The 19,980-nt window shown below is 30.5% G+C and overlaps 1 protein-coding gene across 2 annotated transcripts in view; it reads left to right on the forward strand.

Annotated features, from left to right (window-relative positions):
* The window catches only part of LOC126748354 (uncharacterized), an 80,033-nt gene that overhangs the window by 14,183 nt on the left and 45,870 nt on the right, over nt 1–19,980 (forward strand). For both annotated transcript variants that reach the window (XM_050457519.1, XM_050457520.1), the window contains exon 4: nt 2,394–2,500. In XM_050457519.1, the coding sequence (XP_050313476.1) occupies nt 2,394–2,500 (107 nt within the window). The remainder of the gene's footprint in view (nt 1–2,393; nt 2,501–19,980) is intronic.

The following is a 19,980-nucleotide window of genomic DNA, read 5'->3' on the forward strand; positions in this document are numbered from 1 at the left end:
AACAGCGTCATGGATTCCGACTACTTCTGCTCTATTAATTCTTAGACAATCAGACAGTTTTGAGGAAAATTTATAATTAAGCTTTGGGATAGAAATTCCATAACAGACGTGAAAAATATGAACAGTTATTGTAGGAAACCTCAATTGCCTGGAAACAAAATAATTGTTACTGCGTAAAGAAATAAATTCTTAATCTTCCAGGCATTATAAAGAAACAAATAGTGTTTTTGGCAAAAAAAATATTTTAACTGGCTAAAAACCATTTAAAAGAAGATCAACCACCTGGAAAGTATGATTATATACTGGAAGCACCTCAACTGCCTGGAGGAAGAATTAATTTCAATTACCAAGACATGAGTCTAACTACAAATTCTTTGGCAAAATAAGTCAACTTTTCTAGGCAATTGAGAAAAAATTATTTTAGTTGCAAAAGAACTGCCGAAAAATAAGAGACTTCTAGTACGTGGAAAATATGAACAATATTAAAAAAAACCTCCATTGCCTGGAAGAAGAATTAATTTAAATTATCCAAGACTTTAATTACAAATTCTTTAACGAAATAAGTTAACTTTTCCAGGCAATTGAGGCAGTTGTATTTGGAAAAAAATGATCTTAGTTGTAAGGGATTTTTCAAAAAATAGGAGACTACAACTGCCTGGAAAATATTAATAATTATTGGAAGTACTGGAATAAAAATTGGATTTTTTTTTAATTAATAAAAAACCTGTGTATTAAAGTTTGCTCTGGAAATTGTGTTTTTCTTACATTACATTGAAAAAACATGATTTCATTACCACTTTTCATGATTCCTCAGCAAAGGCGTGTAATAAGGGTGATGATAAAATTAAAAAAAAATGAATTTGCATGCGATAGACACTATTCAAAAAATGAGAAAATTAATGAAATTTCATTTTTTTTTGGTCTGGAAATTGTGTTTTCTTTGCACAGATTTTCAATTACAATGATACAAAAATATGTGAAATTTGCATGTAATATACATTGGGCGGAGTATACAGAGTGTTAAAGAAAAAGATGCTGATCCTTAAGGGTGTTGCTCCTTAGATGATTTTAAAAAGAAAATTAGGTCCTAAACCCCTTTAACTTTTGAGCTACAGGGTGTTAAAATCTTAAGAAAAAAAATCGTTTCTTCATCATAACTTTAGTAACTTCCTAGATATGTTTAGCACACACCCTCTGAGTATCAACAGTCATTTTTTGATGTAGGCCACTGGTTTTTCATAAAATAAAAACTGTTTTTATAATCCCCATTCATTTTAGGACAATTTTAATTTATTGACTCTTTTTCTTCCGATATGCGATTTTGGCGAACAAAAAAACAAAAACATCTTTATGCAGGGTCAATTTATTAGTAAAAAAAAATAAATTGAATTATTTCATTAACATATATTATTTAATCATTAAATTGAAAGAACAATACGTGAACAAAAATCAAATTAGTTTAGATTAGCTGGTGAAAGTGCCATTATTCGTACCCTTTGAAAAATGCATGAAGTATGTATTTCTGATAGTATCACAACAAGCTATTATGCGGTTTTTTAACTCCTTTTCGGTAGATACTGGAATGCTGCAAATCAGCGTTTTAAGATGTCCATAAAAAAATCGAGACTGTTTAGATCTGGAGCTCTAGGCGGCCAATTTATTTAAACTTTTGTTCTTAAAATCTTCTGATGATCAGAATCTTATGTATTATATACAAATAACTGAAAAAATATACTTTCCTGTGATACAACAAAATAAGTAGAAAAAAAACTAACGATTTTACCTCTTGTTTTGGCAATAAAATTGCATCATTTTAGAATGTCTAAACATTCTGCTTTTGTGCTATTAGAAGAGAAAAAAAATTGTACCGCGCTATGCATTAGATCTGCCTCGCCCGCAAAGTTCAATTTAATTGTATATCATTAGAAACGAAAATAGTTGCGGTGGATGTTGGTTGTTGCTTACATAAAAGCGGTAATTTTCACCTAAATTTGTTTTTGCCTTAAACGAGTGAAATCCTGCTAAAGATATTGCTGGCCGATGTCAGATAAAACTTTGATAAACGATTTAACAACTTTCACTCTTCAAAATTAATTGACGACACTTAAGAGTTTTTTTTGTTGCGTGATGTGATGCGCTAATATTTGCATAAAATTTAGATAAAATTTTCGCTACATAGTAAGTGTACTAAAAGCTGTAAAAACATCATCTCAGCCTGTCGGTATTTAAAATGATTTCGCCAAAGTTCAAATACCTACCTCGTTCTGCGGCCTTGCAAGATGCAATATTTTAAAGGTCGTATTCTAGATGGCACCGTTCACCAATTAAAGTCATTTTATTAATTATTCTTTAAGAGTAAATTGACATTTTCGATTAAAAATGTCGATTTTTAGGCCACTTTGCTTCACGCCTCGCGTTACGATTGAGGCCAGTGAAATTAGCAAGCCCGATGTCAACAATTTCAAGAACGAAGTTCAGCTTGATAACGAATGTGAAAAGGGTAAGTCACTTTTGATTTTATTTGCTGAATCCGGGTATAAATGAAGTACTTAGATTGGTATAGCTGGATTTATTAAAAGTGATAAAGGTTTTGTATTTTTGCTTGAAGAAGTTTAGAAAAAGTGCGTTTTTTGTTATAGCGCATTCGCCTTAAAATCAAGAAAATATTTTGGTGAACTCAGGAATTACATCCAGTGTTCTAGTAGTACTCCAGATTTCACCAAAAATTAGGTCAGTGGAGGGGAGGTTACCTAGTATAGTTTTTAAAACAAACAGAAGTTCAAATTGATCCACTGCACTTCTCTGCAATACGTCATCCTGTGAGTTTAATTAAAACTACCTACAGGACTAAAAAGGAGACCAAAATAATTATAAAGTAATTAACAAGATAACAACTACAGCATAATTTAATGATAACTTCCTCTGGATCTGCTCTGGGATTCTGTTTATATGCTCTAAAATTCGATTTCTACAGATGTTGTCTTTTTTTAGTCGATTTAAAATTTCATAGGAGCGACAAGGATGACACCTATAAAAATACAATTTTACAATCCACAAAGTCCCATCAAGATTTTTTGTTTGTTGATTATTTATCAGGTTGATCTGCCGCTACATACTTAATACAAAATAACGGAGTTTCTACAATAGTAATTAGATTTTAGATTGCCTAAATTTTTTTTTAAACCCCAGAATTCTCCATTTTGGCGAAAAATACATCGAGTTGGCAATACTGATTATGTTTGGAAAAGTTAAAGATTTATACTATTAAATATCTATATAGACGTCTTTTTTTTAAGTGCTTAAGCTAACCTTGAAATGTTTGAAAATTATTATTTTTTTTTAGGGACCAAAGGTCCATATCTCTGAAACCAAGAAAGTTAGAAACTTGAAAATTAGAACACAGGTTCTTCTAATAAAATCAATGGACACCTATTTCGGCATTTTGCTCAAAAACTTTTGGAAAAAATCTTGGAAATTAAACAAAAATTAAGTAAAAAACATTCACATTCTAAAGGACAAGATGCTCATATCTCTAAAACCAAAAAAGATAAGTCTATAAAAATTTTAATACATATTCCTGTAATAAAATCATTGGACACCTATTTTAGCATTTTATCCTAAACAATTTTTAAAATGCAGAAATTAACTTTGTATGGAAAAAATCATAGGCTTAAAGACAAGATGCTCATATATCTTGTCCTTAAGGCTGTGAAGCCAAAAAATTTGCAAATTTGAAATATTGGATATACATTTCAGCGTTTTTTCCAATATCAAGAATTTACCTTTAGAATTTGAAAAAAAAAGAGATTCCTAAACATAAATCATACGAATCATTTTATTTAAAAAAAAATCAATTGCATATTAAATTCTTTATGGCCTACCTATACTAGATGATTTACCCACATACTTACTTCTTCCTAAAAACTTACTCTTTTATGTAAGTTTTAATTTATTAAATTCCACTTCACTAAATTATTGTGAACTCGCCTTCGGAGATTCTTCCGCAAGAACTCTCATCTGGCCGAAGTGTTAATAGATTGCATATTAAATTCCTTGGGGTCTACCTATACTAGATCTTACACCCATTTACTTTCCTTAGTAAAAATAACTCTTTGAACTAAGTATTAAGATACAATTCACCTCTTAATCAGGAAATTCCACTTCACTAAATTATGGTAAACTAGCCGGGACATTCCTCAGCAAGAACTTTCACGTGGCCGAAATGTTAATAGATTGTATATTAAATTTTTTGTAGTCTATCTGTACTAGATCCTAACACCCCTTTACTTCCATTACTAAAAATAACCCTTTTATTATTAAGGTTTAATTCACCTCTTAATCAAGAAATTGCAACTGGCTACATTATGGTGAACTCGCTGGGACATTGTTCCGCAAGAGATGCAACTCCAATTGCCTGGAAATAAAAAAAAAAATATATATATTTCCAGGCAGTTAAAGCCATATTAATTTTATTTGAATTAATTTTTCAAGTAGTATCTGCAAAATTAGAAAAAATTACTTCCAGTCAGCTGAAGCCATTTTCTTTTTTTTTTGGAACTAGATTTATGTGCTCCAATTATCTCGAAAATTAAAAAAAAATAGATAAAATTATGAAGTTTCTTTTTTTTCAAAAATCTAGATATTCCTTATTTCAAGTAATTTTTCAGCTGTTTGGAAAATTTAAAAAAATATATTTCCAGGCAGTTAAATCGCTTTTAATTCCTTTTTGACGTAATTTCTTTAAAAAAATTGGATATTCCTTATTTCAAGTAATTTTTCAACTGTCTGAAAAATCTAAAACCTATTTCCAGGCAGTTGAAGCCATATTATTTTTTTTTCAAATACAGGGTGTGTCATTAATATTGCACGAAAATTTAAAGGCGTATTCCGTGGATCAAGATATTAAAAAAAAATATCTTATAAACCTAAGTCCGAAAATGCTTCCCTACGGAGATACAGGGCGTTGAAATTTTAATTCCGTTTTCAGTTATTCTAAATAATTTGCAAGTAAACGAGAATAATTATATAAAATTAGTTTTAGGTTTTCTAAGATGTTAAATTTAAATTTGTTGATAGTTTTGATGTCACTAATATAGGGCGCCACGTATTACATATGCTTTTTTTATTATTATACATAGAATTATTTTATTATTATAGGAAGTTTTTTCAATATTTTGACCCAAGGAATAGCCCTTAAATTTTCGTGCAATATTAATGACTCACCCTGCATATGGCTGTTTTTTATTTCAAGTAATTTTTCCAATGGAAGAAACATTAAAATGACTTATTTCCCTAATTGAGCATAGTCAAATTTAAAGCCTTTTTGACAATTTTTAATTTTCTTCAAAAAAAAATTGATTTTTTGTTGATCTGAAGAATCTTGCATTTTTTGCAAATTTTTGGGCATTTTATACACATTTTAAACAATTAATTTAAAAAAATATATATATTTAATCATTGACATATCAATTATATCGATTCAGTATTAGACTCAGCAAAATCTAAAAGGACATTTGAGTCATATTGAGGCATAATTAAGTACTTTCGCTAGACAATTGCCATTTTGTATAGTCATGGCTCAAGGCACTTCCTACTTATTCTAAAAGTTTCACCTTTTTAGGTCACGTTAGTAAAGAATTATTTGAAGTTGAGGATATAGACGATAATAATTTTTTAATTAAAATTAAGTTTAACTTAAGAGTGTGCTATTTTGTGCAAAAAAGAGAGAACGATAATGTCATAACCAGTATTATAAAGAACAAGAGAGCACCAGGATAGAAGGCAGTTAAAGTTATTATCCATCTTTTTGAAAATTGATTTTTGTGCTCAAATTACCTGGAAAATAAATAAAAATAGATTTCCAGGCAGTCGAAGCCATTTTATTTTTTTCAAGTATTTTTATTTCAAAAATATGCCGCAATGTTGATAGATTGTGTATCAAATTCCTTGTGATCTACGTATACAAAAATTACCCTTTTATGTAAGTATTATGGTATATTCATCTCTTAATCAAGAAATTTCACTTCACAACATTATGGCGAACTCGCCGGGATATTCTTTGGCAAGAACTTTCACATGGCCGGAATGTTACGGTAATCGCGATAAACAACTATAAGAAACTGGTTTATTACTAAAAATGGAAATTTATATGTGGAGGTGTTTTACTGTTTACCATTGAGCAAAACCATCGCTCATCGGCTAAAAATAATGGCTCGAAATGCCATAGATCACTTTTAGTAATTTATAGATGATGTATTAAAAAGAAAATGATTTATTAGTCTATTGGGCTTATTACATCATAATGTCGGATTTATTCATTTATACAGGGTCGAAAAAATTAATTCTTCTCTTCTTTTCATTCAAATTCAAAACGTTTATTTGCCAATATCAAAAATTACAAAATAATTGTACCTATGATGTAAGTGAAGTTAGCAAATAGGAATGCACCTCGATTATAAAAACCGTTTCTCAAAAGTACCTCTGCAAGAGGCACTTTTAAGTAATACATCCTTAAGAAAAAGCAACAAAAAAGGAAACAAAACAAAAAAATCTTATGTAAAAATATTTTTTTCGATACATATTTTGATAATGAAAGCTTGAAAAAAAATTTAAAAAAATACAATTTACTTATATTTTTGTACACAGGGCAGGGGTAAGCAGAGACTTAATCAGGGAAGCGCAGGAAAGGAAACACATCCAATATATATGAATATAAATAATATGGTTACTTTTACTACCTCACTTCAGTTAAAACAAAGTTTATTGCTCTCTAAACAGAAATTCCCCAGTAGTTCCAATAACAACCCACCCTTCGATTAGTTTAAAAGCACAAAAAGCGTCATTTTAAGCACACATCCGATTTATTACGTGTAATTATTGCCTCCGAAAGCAACAAGGAGACCATTTAGTTGAAGAAAATTAGCACCTGTTTACTAATCAAGTCAGAAAACGGGACCGTAGAACGTTCGAAAACCAATAACACCCAACTTGGGTTACATGACTGTGATATATGCTCAAGACGGATTACAACGAAAATTAAACAAACAATAGGCAGTTGATTTATGAGAAGCAAAACATATATGGCGTGACATTTGAGTGCATATACAAATTATTGCATTTTTTTTGTGCTTCTCAACTACATTTGGTAAGATTTATGTTGTTTTTTTATCACCATTACAAATGAAAAAAATTCGAATTCATTTTGGCTCAGTTTCCTTTGTTTGATGTCCCTGTATAAACAAATCCCATTACACCCAAAGTTCAAACAGAAGGTAATGTATATGACTGAGTAATATATACGCGAGCTCTATGAACAGGCACACATCCATATTTTAAAAATAGAATAAGACCGCGTTAACTTTGATGAAGTTTAAGGCCGGATGCATTAATTAGTCCACTTTAACACACAGGCCCAAAGTGGAAACTGAACTATGAAGCATGTTAACTCGTATTGTTATTTCGAACAAATATAGTCCCGCAGGAAGCAGATGCGATTTACTGGTCTTAAATCAAAAGCAAAATATAAATACGCTCATCCATATAAATTTTAAGTAAACAATATGACGAACTACGGTTAATTGATTTATGTGGGAATAAAAAAGCGTCAATGAATAGCCGTAGTTCATAGCCACCAATGATCAAAATTTTAACATGTTACGACTGGAGTAACAAAACCAGTTAGGGATATAAATAAATTACTGAAAAATGACAAGACAAATTAAGATTAATCTCGTCCGTTTGTTTCTTATGGGAAACCTATGAAGGATGCGTGTTTTTAAACCAGTCGATTTTTTACATTTCAAATGTCACTAGGAATTTTAACCAATTGGTTTTATTGGTGCTTCCCAATGAAAAAGTTGTAAAATAAATGAATTTTAATTGAATATAATGATTGCAGTGATATTTCGGCAAATGAATATTTATCGATGTCATTTGGATGCTTAAATGTCAACAAGAAATTTGAACTTGATAATGAGAGGAAAAATACGACTGTCGTAGTCTGAATATGACGTTAAAATAAAAAAAAAAAGTGTAGTTGAGTAAAATCGTACAAAAGCGACACTTTATATATGGCAAAAATTATTCAGCGTAACGGGATCGGAAAACAAACACGATATTCAGTCATTTGGCGCTATCGGAAATGGCGTCTATTTACCATGAAAACTGATGAAATGGAAAAGTGCAAACAGTTACGTCAATTCCTGTACCGATGTGTTTTAACAAAGAGATTTTATTTGCATAAAAATATTGTTAAGGAACATAATGAATTTCTTATACAGGTTGGAGCATCGATCATTACGCATAAGGCGAAATATGGCACGCATGCGTTTTGTGTTGTTTTCTAGTACGACGTTAGTAAGCGTCTGACTTTGATGAAGGCAATAAAATCGCGAAAGTTTAGGGATTTCTAAAATATTTTTCTAATGCAGGATTTACGTATATCAGTGTACAACCCACAAAAATTAGTTCTTTAATTAAAAGGCTTCTTCTTCTTCTCCTTTTTCAAGCCTATTAGTTCCGAATATTGGCGATCATCCTGGATATGATAACTTTGTCTATGGCTGCCTTAAATAGTTTGCTAGTAGTTTTTGAGAACCATGTTCTTAAATTTTTACTGCATGATATTCTCCTTCTTCCTAACAGTCTTCTGCCATAAACTTTCCCTTGGAAACATGACTTTAAAAGGTGATATTTGCTTTCAATAGTCAATAGTTTTATTACTGTTAATAATCAATTATATCTACACAGGTCAAGTAGGTATAAAAATAAAAATTCAAGAAAATATCATCAATTAATCATGGTTTCCAGATAGGTGAACTGTATTACTTTGTCTATTGGTGTGTTGCTGATCATTAAGCCGTATCTTCCACCTTCAGTTTCTCTACTGATTACCATAAGTTTGGATTTACTAATGTTAATTTCCAAGCCATAGTTACTGCTGAGGTATTTTCCCTCCTTCTTTGGCTAAACAATAATCAGAAAAACCTTTTCGTACCTCCGAAAGAGTTTCTTGGTGAAATTAAATTGGCACATTCAATAATTGCTCCTCTTGTTTGTTGGCCCACTAAATAGTGTTTGTAAATGGCCTAAAACCTCAAAAATAAAAGTCACTTGGGGACAAATCTGATGATCTAGGAGGCCATTTAATATCGCCCATTCCACCCATAAGACAGTTAAGAAAAGTATTTTCTACATTTTTTTACCATAACCGTTTTAAGAGCAGGAGAGTCGTTTTGTCGAAAATAGACCTATCTTATAATATATAATATCCTGTTATATGTCTAACTTAAGGAGGATTTGACTGGTAGGAAGAACTTGGTTTTGCAGCAATTCAAGGTAATTTTGGGCGTTTAAAGTATCATTAATAAAAAAATGGCCCTATATTATGGTCTCCCGATCAATTTTTGAGGATACTGAGTACAGTACACAGAACTTCTGTGCTCATTTTTCCAAGACTAATATCAAACAAAGAAAGGCTTGTGATTCCAATGTAATAGAATCGATTCATCTGAAAATTGTCAATCATTTTTATTTGTCTGTTCCATTATGGTTTCATAAAATTCCAGTTTTCACCACTAGTCTTCGAGAATTATATGTTTTTCCTAATACTGCTAATAGTTTTATGTTCAATCACAGTTTCTCTTGATGTTGTTGAATTCACTTCAAGACACTACAAACATTTCTTCCACTCGCTCTTGCTCCTGGACCCTTTGATTAGAAGGAATCGCTGTTGTCGAATTGCCTCCATAAAACCATTAATAATAATTTGATCTCATTTAGAAGGAGTATAAGCAGTATTAAAAGATAATAGCGCTTTAAAATTCAACATTGCAGCGTGCACTCGCGCAACAAATGGACAAGGGGATGCAGTGTTGCCATTATGTCGGACAATGCGTAATCTTCAATTCTTCAACCTGTATATTTTATGCAATTCGATTCTTATATCTCCATTTCAGTCTAGGAGATTGATTTAAAATTATTGAAATAAATAAATACATAAATAAATAGGACTTTATTTTTAACTCTTACTTTTAACTTAATCGTTCCCTGAAACCAGATTAACGTTGGGAAAGAAGTACATTTTTTTGCAGAAATTCAAAGATTTGACGGTAAATTACTTTTTTGAAAAGGATCACTTTCATTATTCATTATTGTATTGAACGTATTAGTTGTGATAGGAATTATAATTGAACAAGGCTTGAGCATTTTAATGCAATTTGATCTGATCCTGATGCGTTTAATTTGACTAAAGATTTTTGTATGGTAAATCTATGGTAAAGTGTAAAAAAATGTAGTAAACTGTATTAGAAAAATACAATTTCTTTAGTAGTAAGAGAGAATAAAATAGGCAGTAAAAAAAAATATTAATATTTTTCCCATTTTCGAAGCTTTATTAGGGCCGGTAATAAAATGATGACTTTCGTACGTAGGTGGATAGACAATACTAAAAAACACAATTTTTGGAATATGTAAATAGTATTTATAGTATAACAGAATTTTATAGTGCTTAAGAACCTTTGCTAAGGTTATTGACGATATTAAAGTATTTCATACACTTTAAGAGACAGCCAGTCATTTAAGCAAACGTTAATAGTAATTTAAGAACTCTCACGTATGTTTTTATAGGTGTCAATCTACAAGTGCGATATAAGGTTACTTAAGGACTGTGGTCAAGTCCACTTGAAAACAATATATATATATATATATATATATATATATTTTTTTTAGTTTGTTAAAATCAACCCTATAAAACGATTTTACGAGACGGACGTGATTGTTACATAGGATCGTATTTATTTTATTGGCGGTCTTATGTGCGGATCCATAAATGTACACGTAGTTTTGTTCCCTGTCAGCTGGCAGGAACAAATGTGTGAATGTGTGGTCCCGACTTAATTGATATTTGAACCACAAACGCCAACCGCCTGCCTTCTCTTTTATAAAATGCATATACACCGTTTCTGGTTAATTTACTGTGAACTTCGATAATGTGAATTGACTTTACTTCCTTTCAGATCTTGTTTTCTTGGATATGTACACTCCATGGGACCCATTTTGGTTGTAATGATATAACTTGTGACAAAGAGTACAAAATATTTATTTATTTATTTATTTGTTACAGTATACAAACTGAAAATATAAGAGTACACTAGAACCCCTATAAAAAAAGCATACAGTAAGAATATACATTATATATACATATAAATGAAAAGTATACATTATAATAATTAATAAATAAAAAGTCAATATTACAAAAAGCTAATACGACAATCATACAACAAATTTTTGCACGAATTTGGAAAAACGCTGAAATAGGTGTCTAAAGAAATTATCTATGGAATATGTCTACAAATTTTCAAAATTATATCTGGTCAATTTTTTGAGTTATGAACTTTGTGTCGAATAAATTTAAAAAAAAATCAATATTTTCGAAAAAAATATTTTTTTCTCAAATTCTTGAACGAATTTGCAAAAACGCTGAAATAGGTGTCTAACGAAATTGTCTATGGAATATGTCTACAAATTTTCAAAATTATATCTGGTCAATTTTTTGAGTTATGAACTTTGTGTCGAATAAATTAAAAAAAAAATCAATATTTTCGAAAAAAATAATTTTTTCTCAAATTCTCGAACGAATTTGCAAAAACGCTGAAATAGGTGTCTAAAGAAATTATCTATGGAATATGTCTACAAATTTTCAAAATTATATCTGGTCAATTTTTTGAGTTATGAACTTTGTGGCGAATAAATAGAAAAAAAAAATCAATATTTTCGAAAAATATTTTTTTTCTTAAATTCTCGTACGAATTGGGAAAAACGCTGAAATAGGTGTCCAACGAAATTGTCTATGGATTATATGTTCAAATTTTCTAAATGATATTTGGTCAATTTTTTCAGTTATGAATTTTTGAGAATGAACATTTTTTTTCTCAAATTCTTGTTGAAAATATAACAAATTCGAAGTTGTCGTATAACCCTTTTTCTAATGAGAACATGGTAATCTTATTCAAAAAAGTTGCGACTACAATGAAAATGCTTATAACTTTTTATTCTGTGTAAAATCTCTAATTCTCTATGATAGATCAATTTATAAGACAAAAAGAAATAGGGAATTACATTCTTTTGTTATCCATATATGTTATAATTCATTATTAAAGTCCCCTAGATAGACCACTGTGGCGTGAAGTGTGTGACACTGTTTTCTATGTTCTATTTATTTTTTTGAATGCGTAGTGTTCGGATTTTAGTTATTTGTTGTATTTTATTATAGTGGCTGTATGCACTATGTGCAAAGTCAATCAAAGAAGAAAAAAATACTTTAAATGTCTTGTGCGTAGCCAGAAGCCTTGCACCACTACGCAATTCTAATTCGCATAATTTTTGAACAGTTTTATTTTATTATTTTAACACAATATTAGATGATCTTCCTTATCGTGAATCCTCTCCTTTTGTTTTCCTTACATAAAAAAACAGAGTATTATCCAAGCAACATAACTTGAACAAAGATTTTCCCTATGACACACCTCAGTTTAGCGAAAAATTGAAACATGTAACTTCCTCCTTTTAAAGCAACACGTAAACAATCGAAATTCCTTTTTGGCACATTCAAGATTCTCGTTATTTAAAGAACTCAAATAACACAACCAACATGACAAAAGTCAACCATATTGTACGCATTGTTATTTTAAGAAATAACATTTTTAACGGTTTCCGCATTACGAGGCGCTTTTTTTTTAACATTCTTATCGATGAATGTCAATCAATGAGTGATTTTTGTAAATGACTTTAAGGATCTCCAATTGCCCGTTAGTTCATTAGCACCGAATGAATGCCCCCCTGTTTTGTATATGACGGTGTTACATCTATTTTACCGGCGCGAAAAAAAAACTGCGAACTTGTGTTTTGTTTGTACAATACGCCATTGTTACTTTTAAATTGTTTTTTATACCATCTCTCCATTACGGTCTGAACCGTCTTGAAATAGTTTGTTTTATTACGTAAATTGGTTTACTCACTTCGTATATATGTAGTAGGGATCATTTTATCACTCCTAGATCATTTCGCATTTTTTTTTATTTCTGTACGATAAGATAATTCATTTCGTTTGTTAATCATAACCTGAATCATTACTTCTTACGTAGTTATGTTACCTACAGTCGAGAAACCGCATTTCATTACAATCGTTAATGATACTTGTGGACTGAGATGGGTTATCATATAGACAAATGGATAAAAAGATCGATTTTGAAGCTCGCTCATTATAATAACAAATTACGTGACAAATCCGGTCTGAAAGAACCTATTCCTGTTTCCGTTGCGGGCTTTTATCCACCACCTGCCCATTTTTATTCGAAAAAAATAAACTAAAAGAAAAAAACTTCAAATGGCTCGTCCAACAGGTGTGTTATAGTTATCTCATATACTTTTTTTTTTGAAACTTTATTTCAACCGAGATTCCACGAACCGCATTCCGGCAAAACGAAGAGAAAGAACAAAAAAAAAAACAACACTTTCCGCTTATCTAAAACCGTACCGGGAGACCTTTTGTCTCAAAGGTGGTTCAACGAATTCACATTGTCTGGCCTCAAATGCAAAAATCCCTGCTTGTATACTTTTGATATTAGTACAACCTGATTACGAAAAAAACTGAGATAACGAAGCATGTGTGCCGACTACCGAGTTGTTTGTTGTCTTTGCATTGTGTACTCTTGGAACAATGATAAAAACGGAACACTTCTTGACATAATGGAAATTCCTGAAGTACATACTGCGAACGCTACTGCGCTAATTACTATTATTATTGGTAGTTACTGTGCTTAACATTTTTTTTTTAAATACGCCTTTATGTATAATTAAATAGTAAAATTGTTACATGGTTATTATGTGGTTTGTTTCTTTTTTACTATTAGTTATTATGTATCCACGTTAGTGCAGAAAAATAGTCATCTTTTTGTCTATTTTTTTCTAAACCATCTCAGTTCACAGTATTATTAACGATCGCAATAGAGTGAAATTTTTCATCTATAGCAACATTAGAAAATCACAATTGATTGATACAGGATTATTTAATAAATCCTTAAAATTAAAGTTGACTAATTTAGTGCTGGCATTTAAAATTTTAGTAAATGTATTAAAAATTTAAATATTTTCACTTTTTTTGGGAGTAATTTTGAAATTTATTAGTTTGTTCCTTATAGGCACTCCTGGAATAAAAATTCAAATAATTTGACTTCTTTTGAAAGAATTTTTAAAATTTCTTCGGAAAATGCGGGAAAAATCTTCAAACTCTCTCGAAAATTAAAAATATTCAAATTTGGACTATTCAGATATGAGTTAGTTACTAGTTTATGAGAAGGAACTTCGTTTGTTCCCTACAGGCACTCCTGGAACAAAAATTCAAATATTTTCACTATTTTCGGGAGGATTCTCAAAATTTCTTTCGAAAAAATCTTGAAATTATTTCAAAAATCAAAAATCTTAGAATTTGGATTTTCGAGACTTGAGATATTCTCTTGTCTATGAGAGAGAAATTAGTTTGTTTCTTAGAGGCACCACTGAAATAAGAATGTAAATGTTTTCACTTTTTTTAGGACGATATTCCAAAATTTCCTTGAGAAAGGCAAGAAAATATTCAAATGGACTCAAAAGTCAAAAATTCTTCCAAAATTAGACTACTTAAACTTGAGATTTTCCCTAGTTCAAGAGAGAGGACTTAGTTTGTTCCTTACAGGCACTCCTGTATTTAAAATCCAAACATTTTGACTTTTTTTGAAGGATTTTTAAAATTTCTTTAATAGAAGCGGGAAAATGTTCAAATAATCTCAAAAATCAAAAATTTCCAAATTTGGACTACTGGGCCTTGTGTTATTCCCTAGTCTATGAAAGAGGACTTAGTTTGTTCCTTACAGGCACTCCTGTACTAAAAATTGAAATAATTTGAATTTGTTTGAGAGGATTTTCAATATTTCTTAGGAAAAATCTTCAAATAGTCTTAAAAATCAAAAATTTCAAAATTTGGACTCCTGAAACTTGAGATATTCCTTAGTTTATAAGAAAAGACTTAGTTTGTTCCTTACAGGCACTCCTGGAATAAGAATGTCAATGTTTTCACTTTTTTTAGGATGATATTAAAAAATTTCCTTGAGAAAGGCGGGAAAATATTTAAATAGACTCGACAAATGTTTAAATAACTTCAAAAATTAACAATTTCCAAAATTGGACAAGTGAGACTTATGTTATTCCCTAGTCTATATGAGATGACTTAGTTTGTTCCTTACAGGCACTCCTGTACTAAAAATTTAAATAATTTGTATTTGTTTCAGAGGATTTTCAAATTATTTTCGGAAAAAGTGGAAAAATCTATAAATAGTCTTAAAAATGAAATAATTCCAAATTTGGACTACTGGAACTTGAGATTTAGTTTAGAAGAGAGGAGTTAGTTGGTTCCTTACAGGCACTCCTGGAATAAGAATGTAAATGTTTTCACTTTTTTTAGGACGATATTCAAAAATTTCCAAAATGGGACTACTTAAACTTGAGATATTTCCTAGTCTATGAGAGAAAACTTAATTTGTTCCTTACAGGCACTCCTGTACTTAAAATTCAAACATTTTGAGTTTTTTTGGAAGGATTTTCAAAATTTCTTTAAGAAAAGCGCTAAAATGTTTAAGAAATCTCAAAAATCAAAAATTTCCAAAATTGGACTTATGAGACTTATGATACTCCTTAGTCTATGAGAGGAAACTTAGTTTGTTCCTTACAGGCACTCCTGTACTTAAAATTCAAACATTTTGACTTTTTTTGGAAGGATTTTCAAAATTTCTTTAATAGAAGTGGGAAAATGTTAAAAAAATCTCAAAAATTAAAAATTTCCAAAATTGGAATACTGAGCCTTAAGATATTCCCTTATTTATTAGATAAGATTTAGTTTGTTTCTTACAGACACTCCTGTACTAAAAATTGAAATAATTTGAATTTGTTTGAGACGATTTTCAAATTCTTTTCGGAAAAAGCGGGAAAATATTCAAATAGTTTTGAAAATCAAAAATTTCCAAATTTGGACTACTGGAACTTGAGATATTCCTTAGTTTATAAGAGAGGACTTAGTTTGTTCCTTACAGGCACTCCTGGAATAAAAAATCAAATATTTTGACTTTTTTCAAAAATAGCTTCAAAATATCTTTGGAAAAAGCGGGAAAATCTTCAAATATTCTTAAAAATCAAAAATTTCCAAATATAGACTACTGGGATTTAAGATATTCCCGAACCTATGAGAGGAGACTTAATTTATCCCTTATAGGAACTCCTGTAATAAAAATTCAAATATTTTCAGTAGGATTTTTTTAAATTTCTTTGGAAAAACTTCAAAAGATCCCAAAAATTTCAAAATTATAACTATTACTTCAATGAAGAATCTTCTAGACAAATAGACTCTCCGAAGATGGAAGGAAGCACCTGGCATGAGAAGTAACTAACCAAAACTGTTGCAATTGATCTTTTATACTGGGTAGAACAAAAAAACAAAAATTCATAACTAATAAAAACCGCCCTGTATATAACCTGCAATCTCTGATCATCTACATAAAAGCCAGTACGCATTGTACTGTAATAATTTAAAAGGAAGTTATTTAATAAGGCAACGCGATGATATTTAAAACTTATGACATGGATGTGGCTTGATTAGTTTATTAGCAGAACAAGAATGAGGAACAAAATAACCGGAATTCGTTTACATTTTAGTCAGCAATTTGAACAGGAACAACCGCGTTATGTTGTCGGATTTAAATTTGACACCTAAGTGCTAATTCGCGAAATATATGTGCGTGTAATGACTCAAGTTCGGATTTCTTAGAATAGCGTTCATTTTAAATAACAAAAGCAGATACATATTTCTTACTGCAACTTTTAAATCCGTCCTCTAATAATGACTGTTAACGGGAAATTTGGTAAATGAGACACAGGGGAAATTGATTATAATGATATTTATTATCATACATACCAATCAAACTTGATATTAGGTTTCGCATTTAAGAGGTTAATTTATTACTGGCTCACTTACTGTCATGTATGTCTAAGTTTTTTTTACGTAACAACATCTCGTGAGAGTAATTGTGAATGGCTGTAACGACCGCGAAAGTTCAAGGTGGTTCTATTCAAATATCGATTTTTTTCTTTTGTTTATCGTTATGGGTTTGAATAATGATTATGTCAAAAACTGGGTGCTGGGTACCCCAGAGGCGTAGTTAGATAAGTGCGAAAAATGCCTATTTTCGCAACTTATCTAGAAGATCTAGAAAGCCCTTTTGGGATACGGTCAAAAAGTTAAATATTGTACCAGCATAAAATATCTTAAGCAGATGTACTTAATGACACAACCTAATGATACACCCTTTTATTTACCCTGTATTTTATCTGCTCTAATTAAGGTCTTGGAAAACCATATGCACGGTCAAATCACTTCATTCTCAAATTCTTATAAAATAATACCTGAATGTCAATCCTGTTTTGAGAAACAATTTAGTACAACCACCTTGTAAATCTTATGAATTATTAGTACAATATTCTCCTAGTGTTATTTAAATTTACTTTTTACAGAAGCATGACTTGGATTGAAGTGATTGCAGTAACAAATCAAAATTTAAACATCAATTCCCTTTTTTATTATAAGTTTTCGTACGATATAAAAAAAAATAAAATAAAAAAAAAGTACGTTAATTAGCACGAGCATGATGGCATGTGGGGTAGCACGAAAGAGAAATAATAGGGGGAAGTTGTTTATGCCCGTTGCTATTTTAGTACCAGTTAAGCTCGCTGTCGTGCCGGTACGAATTAACTCTGCGGAAAAAAAGGATAAAAGTAGACTCGTCCTCGCTCGGTCCCAGTCTAACAGTGTTAAAGAATCCTCGATATTAAAGTACATAAGTAATGTAATGAAAAGGTGGGTGTTTTTTTTTCGATGAATATTGACTCGAAGTTTGACTTAACTAATAAATTAGCGTCAAATAGTCTGTTGTAGTAAAATGTAATGCGATTAACTTAAAATTATTTATCCTATGTGATTCAGGTCAACATAAAATGCAATTGAAAAATTCGATATTTTGTCATACTTATAATTGAAAAATGTAATGCGGTAGAAACTCAAATGCAAAACAAACAACTTAATAAGGAATTAAAAAAAAAGTATTTTGAACGCGAAATATATGAAAATGAATAAAATCCAATGCAAGCAAATGTGGAAAACTTGCAGGAATTAGAAAAAAATAATTTACGGGTACTGAGTCTAGATGAAGTGATAATAAATGGAACATTAGTAAATATGGAGAATGATCTTCCTAATAAACTAAATTCCTTTTTTTTGTTGAGAGTGTAAATGAAGTAGACATAAATAAAATTAATATATCAGTGTACTTACTTCTTGAACATAATTTAGCCATTGGATTTAAAGAGTTTCATTTGTTATAAACAATAATGATTTAAGGAATATCTTATTTGATATGGCCAATACTTCAAGTCCAATAAAATAAATTTCAACTTACTTAACACGCATTTGGGAAACAGGGGAGATTTCTGACCCACTTCAAACCGAGGTTTCGCATTTTTAGAGCTCATTTTTAGGCTCAAAAACGAGGTCGAAAAATGATTTTCTTTCCCTTAGTTCTGCTCGGATCCTGTTATAACCCGGTGTTTTCGTGATGTATGTGATTGGAAGAAGCCGCTGGTATAGTTAGTTTGAAAAAATTCAATTTTCGGTGAAAAAATTCGATATTTCGATATGAAAATCTTAAACTTTGGAGGTCGATATCTCGGCTTCTATGGACACTATCGGGAAAATTCCAATGGTTTTTGACTTAGATTTGTCCTCCTGAATCCACCTAGACTATCTACAAAGTCGTATCTCTTATATAAGTTGAGATCTCGCATTTTTAGAGCCTATTTTTGGACTTAAAAACGAGGTCGAAAAATGACCGTTTTGCGGATTTTCAAAATGCTCTCATTCCCTTAATTCGGCTCGGATCCTGTTATAACCCGGTGTTTTCGTGATACACGTGATCGTAACAAGCCGCTGGTATAGTTACTTCGATTTCGAAAAAAATTAGTTTTTGGTGGAATAATTCGATACGGGGATAAATACCCGAAAAAATTGCAAACTTTGGAGGTCGATATGTCGGTTTCTATGTGCCCTTTTGAGTAATTTATGCAGTAAATGATTTAAGAAATATTGCAAAAACAAAGCAAGAGAATCATTTCGAAGATTGCTTGCTGCCAATAGACCTAAACGTAAAGGTGGGTAAAAATACTATAGAAAGAGTATCCAAACTTAAATATTTGGGCATATGGATAGATCAGGATTTGAACTTGCATTAAAATATATTATTTGTTTAAATGGCAATTTTACCTGAGTTCTTGGATCAAAATAATTGTATTACCACATTTCAAATATTGTTTATTTTGAATTAAATAAAATGAATTTTCTAGGTTATAAAAATTGCAAAATAGAGCAAAATGGTTAAACTTTACATGTTTTACACACAATTCATGTAATGAAATTTGTTTTTGTAAACTATACATACTTATTATTTTTAACTGTTTTGTGTGTTTAATATAGTAATTGGGAAGTAATCAAAAATCAATCTTTTGCATGCAATGCAATCTTACTTTTAAATAAATCAGTCCCAAATATCTTTAATGCTTGTACTTACCTAAAATAATATTTAAAACCTACAGGGTGGCGCACCGAAAACTTTTCATCCTGAATAATATGACCTTTAAAATGAGGTATTACTTGATCACTATTCCTATTTTAAATTTGAAGGGTGTCACCTACTCGCGTAAAGTTTGATGGTAAAGGTTTATAAATGCGAGATTATTTTGTCCTTCTAAAACCAATAATCGACTGGTGCGAACGTTTTTTGATTTTTTACGAAATCTCGGAGAAATTCGGGTTGGAAAGTTTTCGGTGCGCCAACCTGTATACAGACC

Source organism: Anthonomus grandis, chromosome 22, assembly GCF_022605725.1.
Source record: "Anthonomus grandis grandis chromosome 22, icAntGran1.3, whole genome shotgun sequence".
Classification (NCBI taxonomy): domain Eukaryota; kingdom Metazoa; phylum Arthropoda; class Insecta; order Coleoptera; family Curculionidae; genus Anthonomus; species Anthonomus grandis.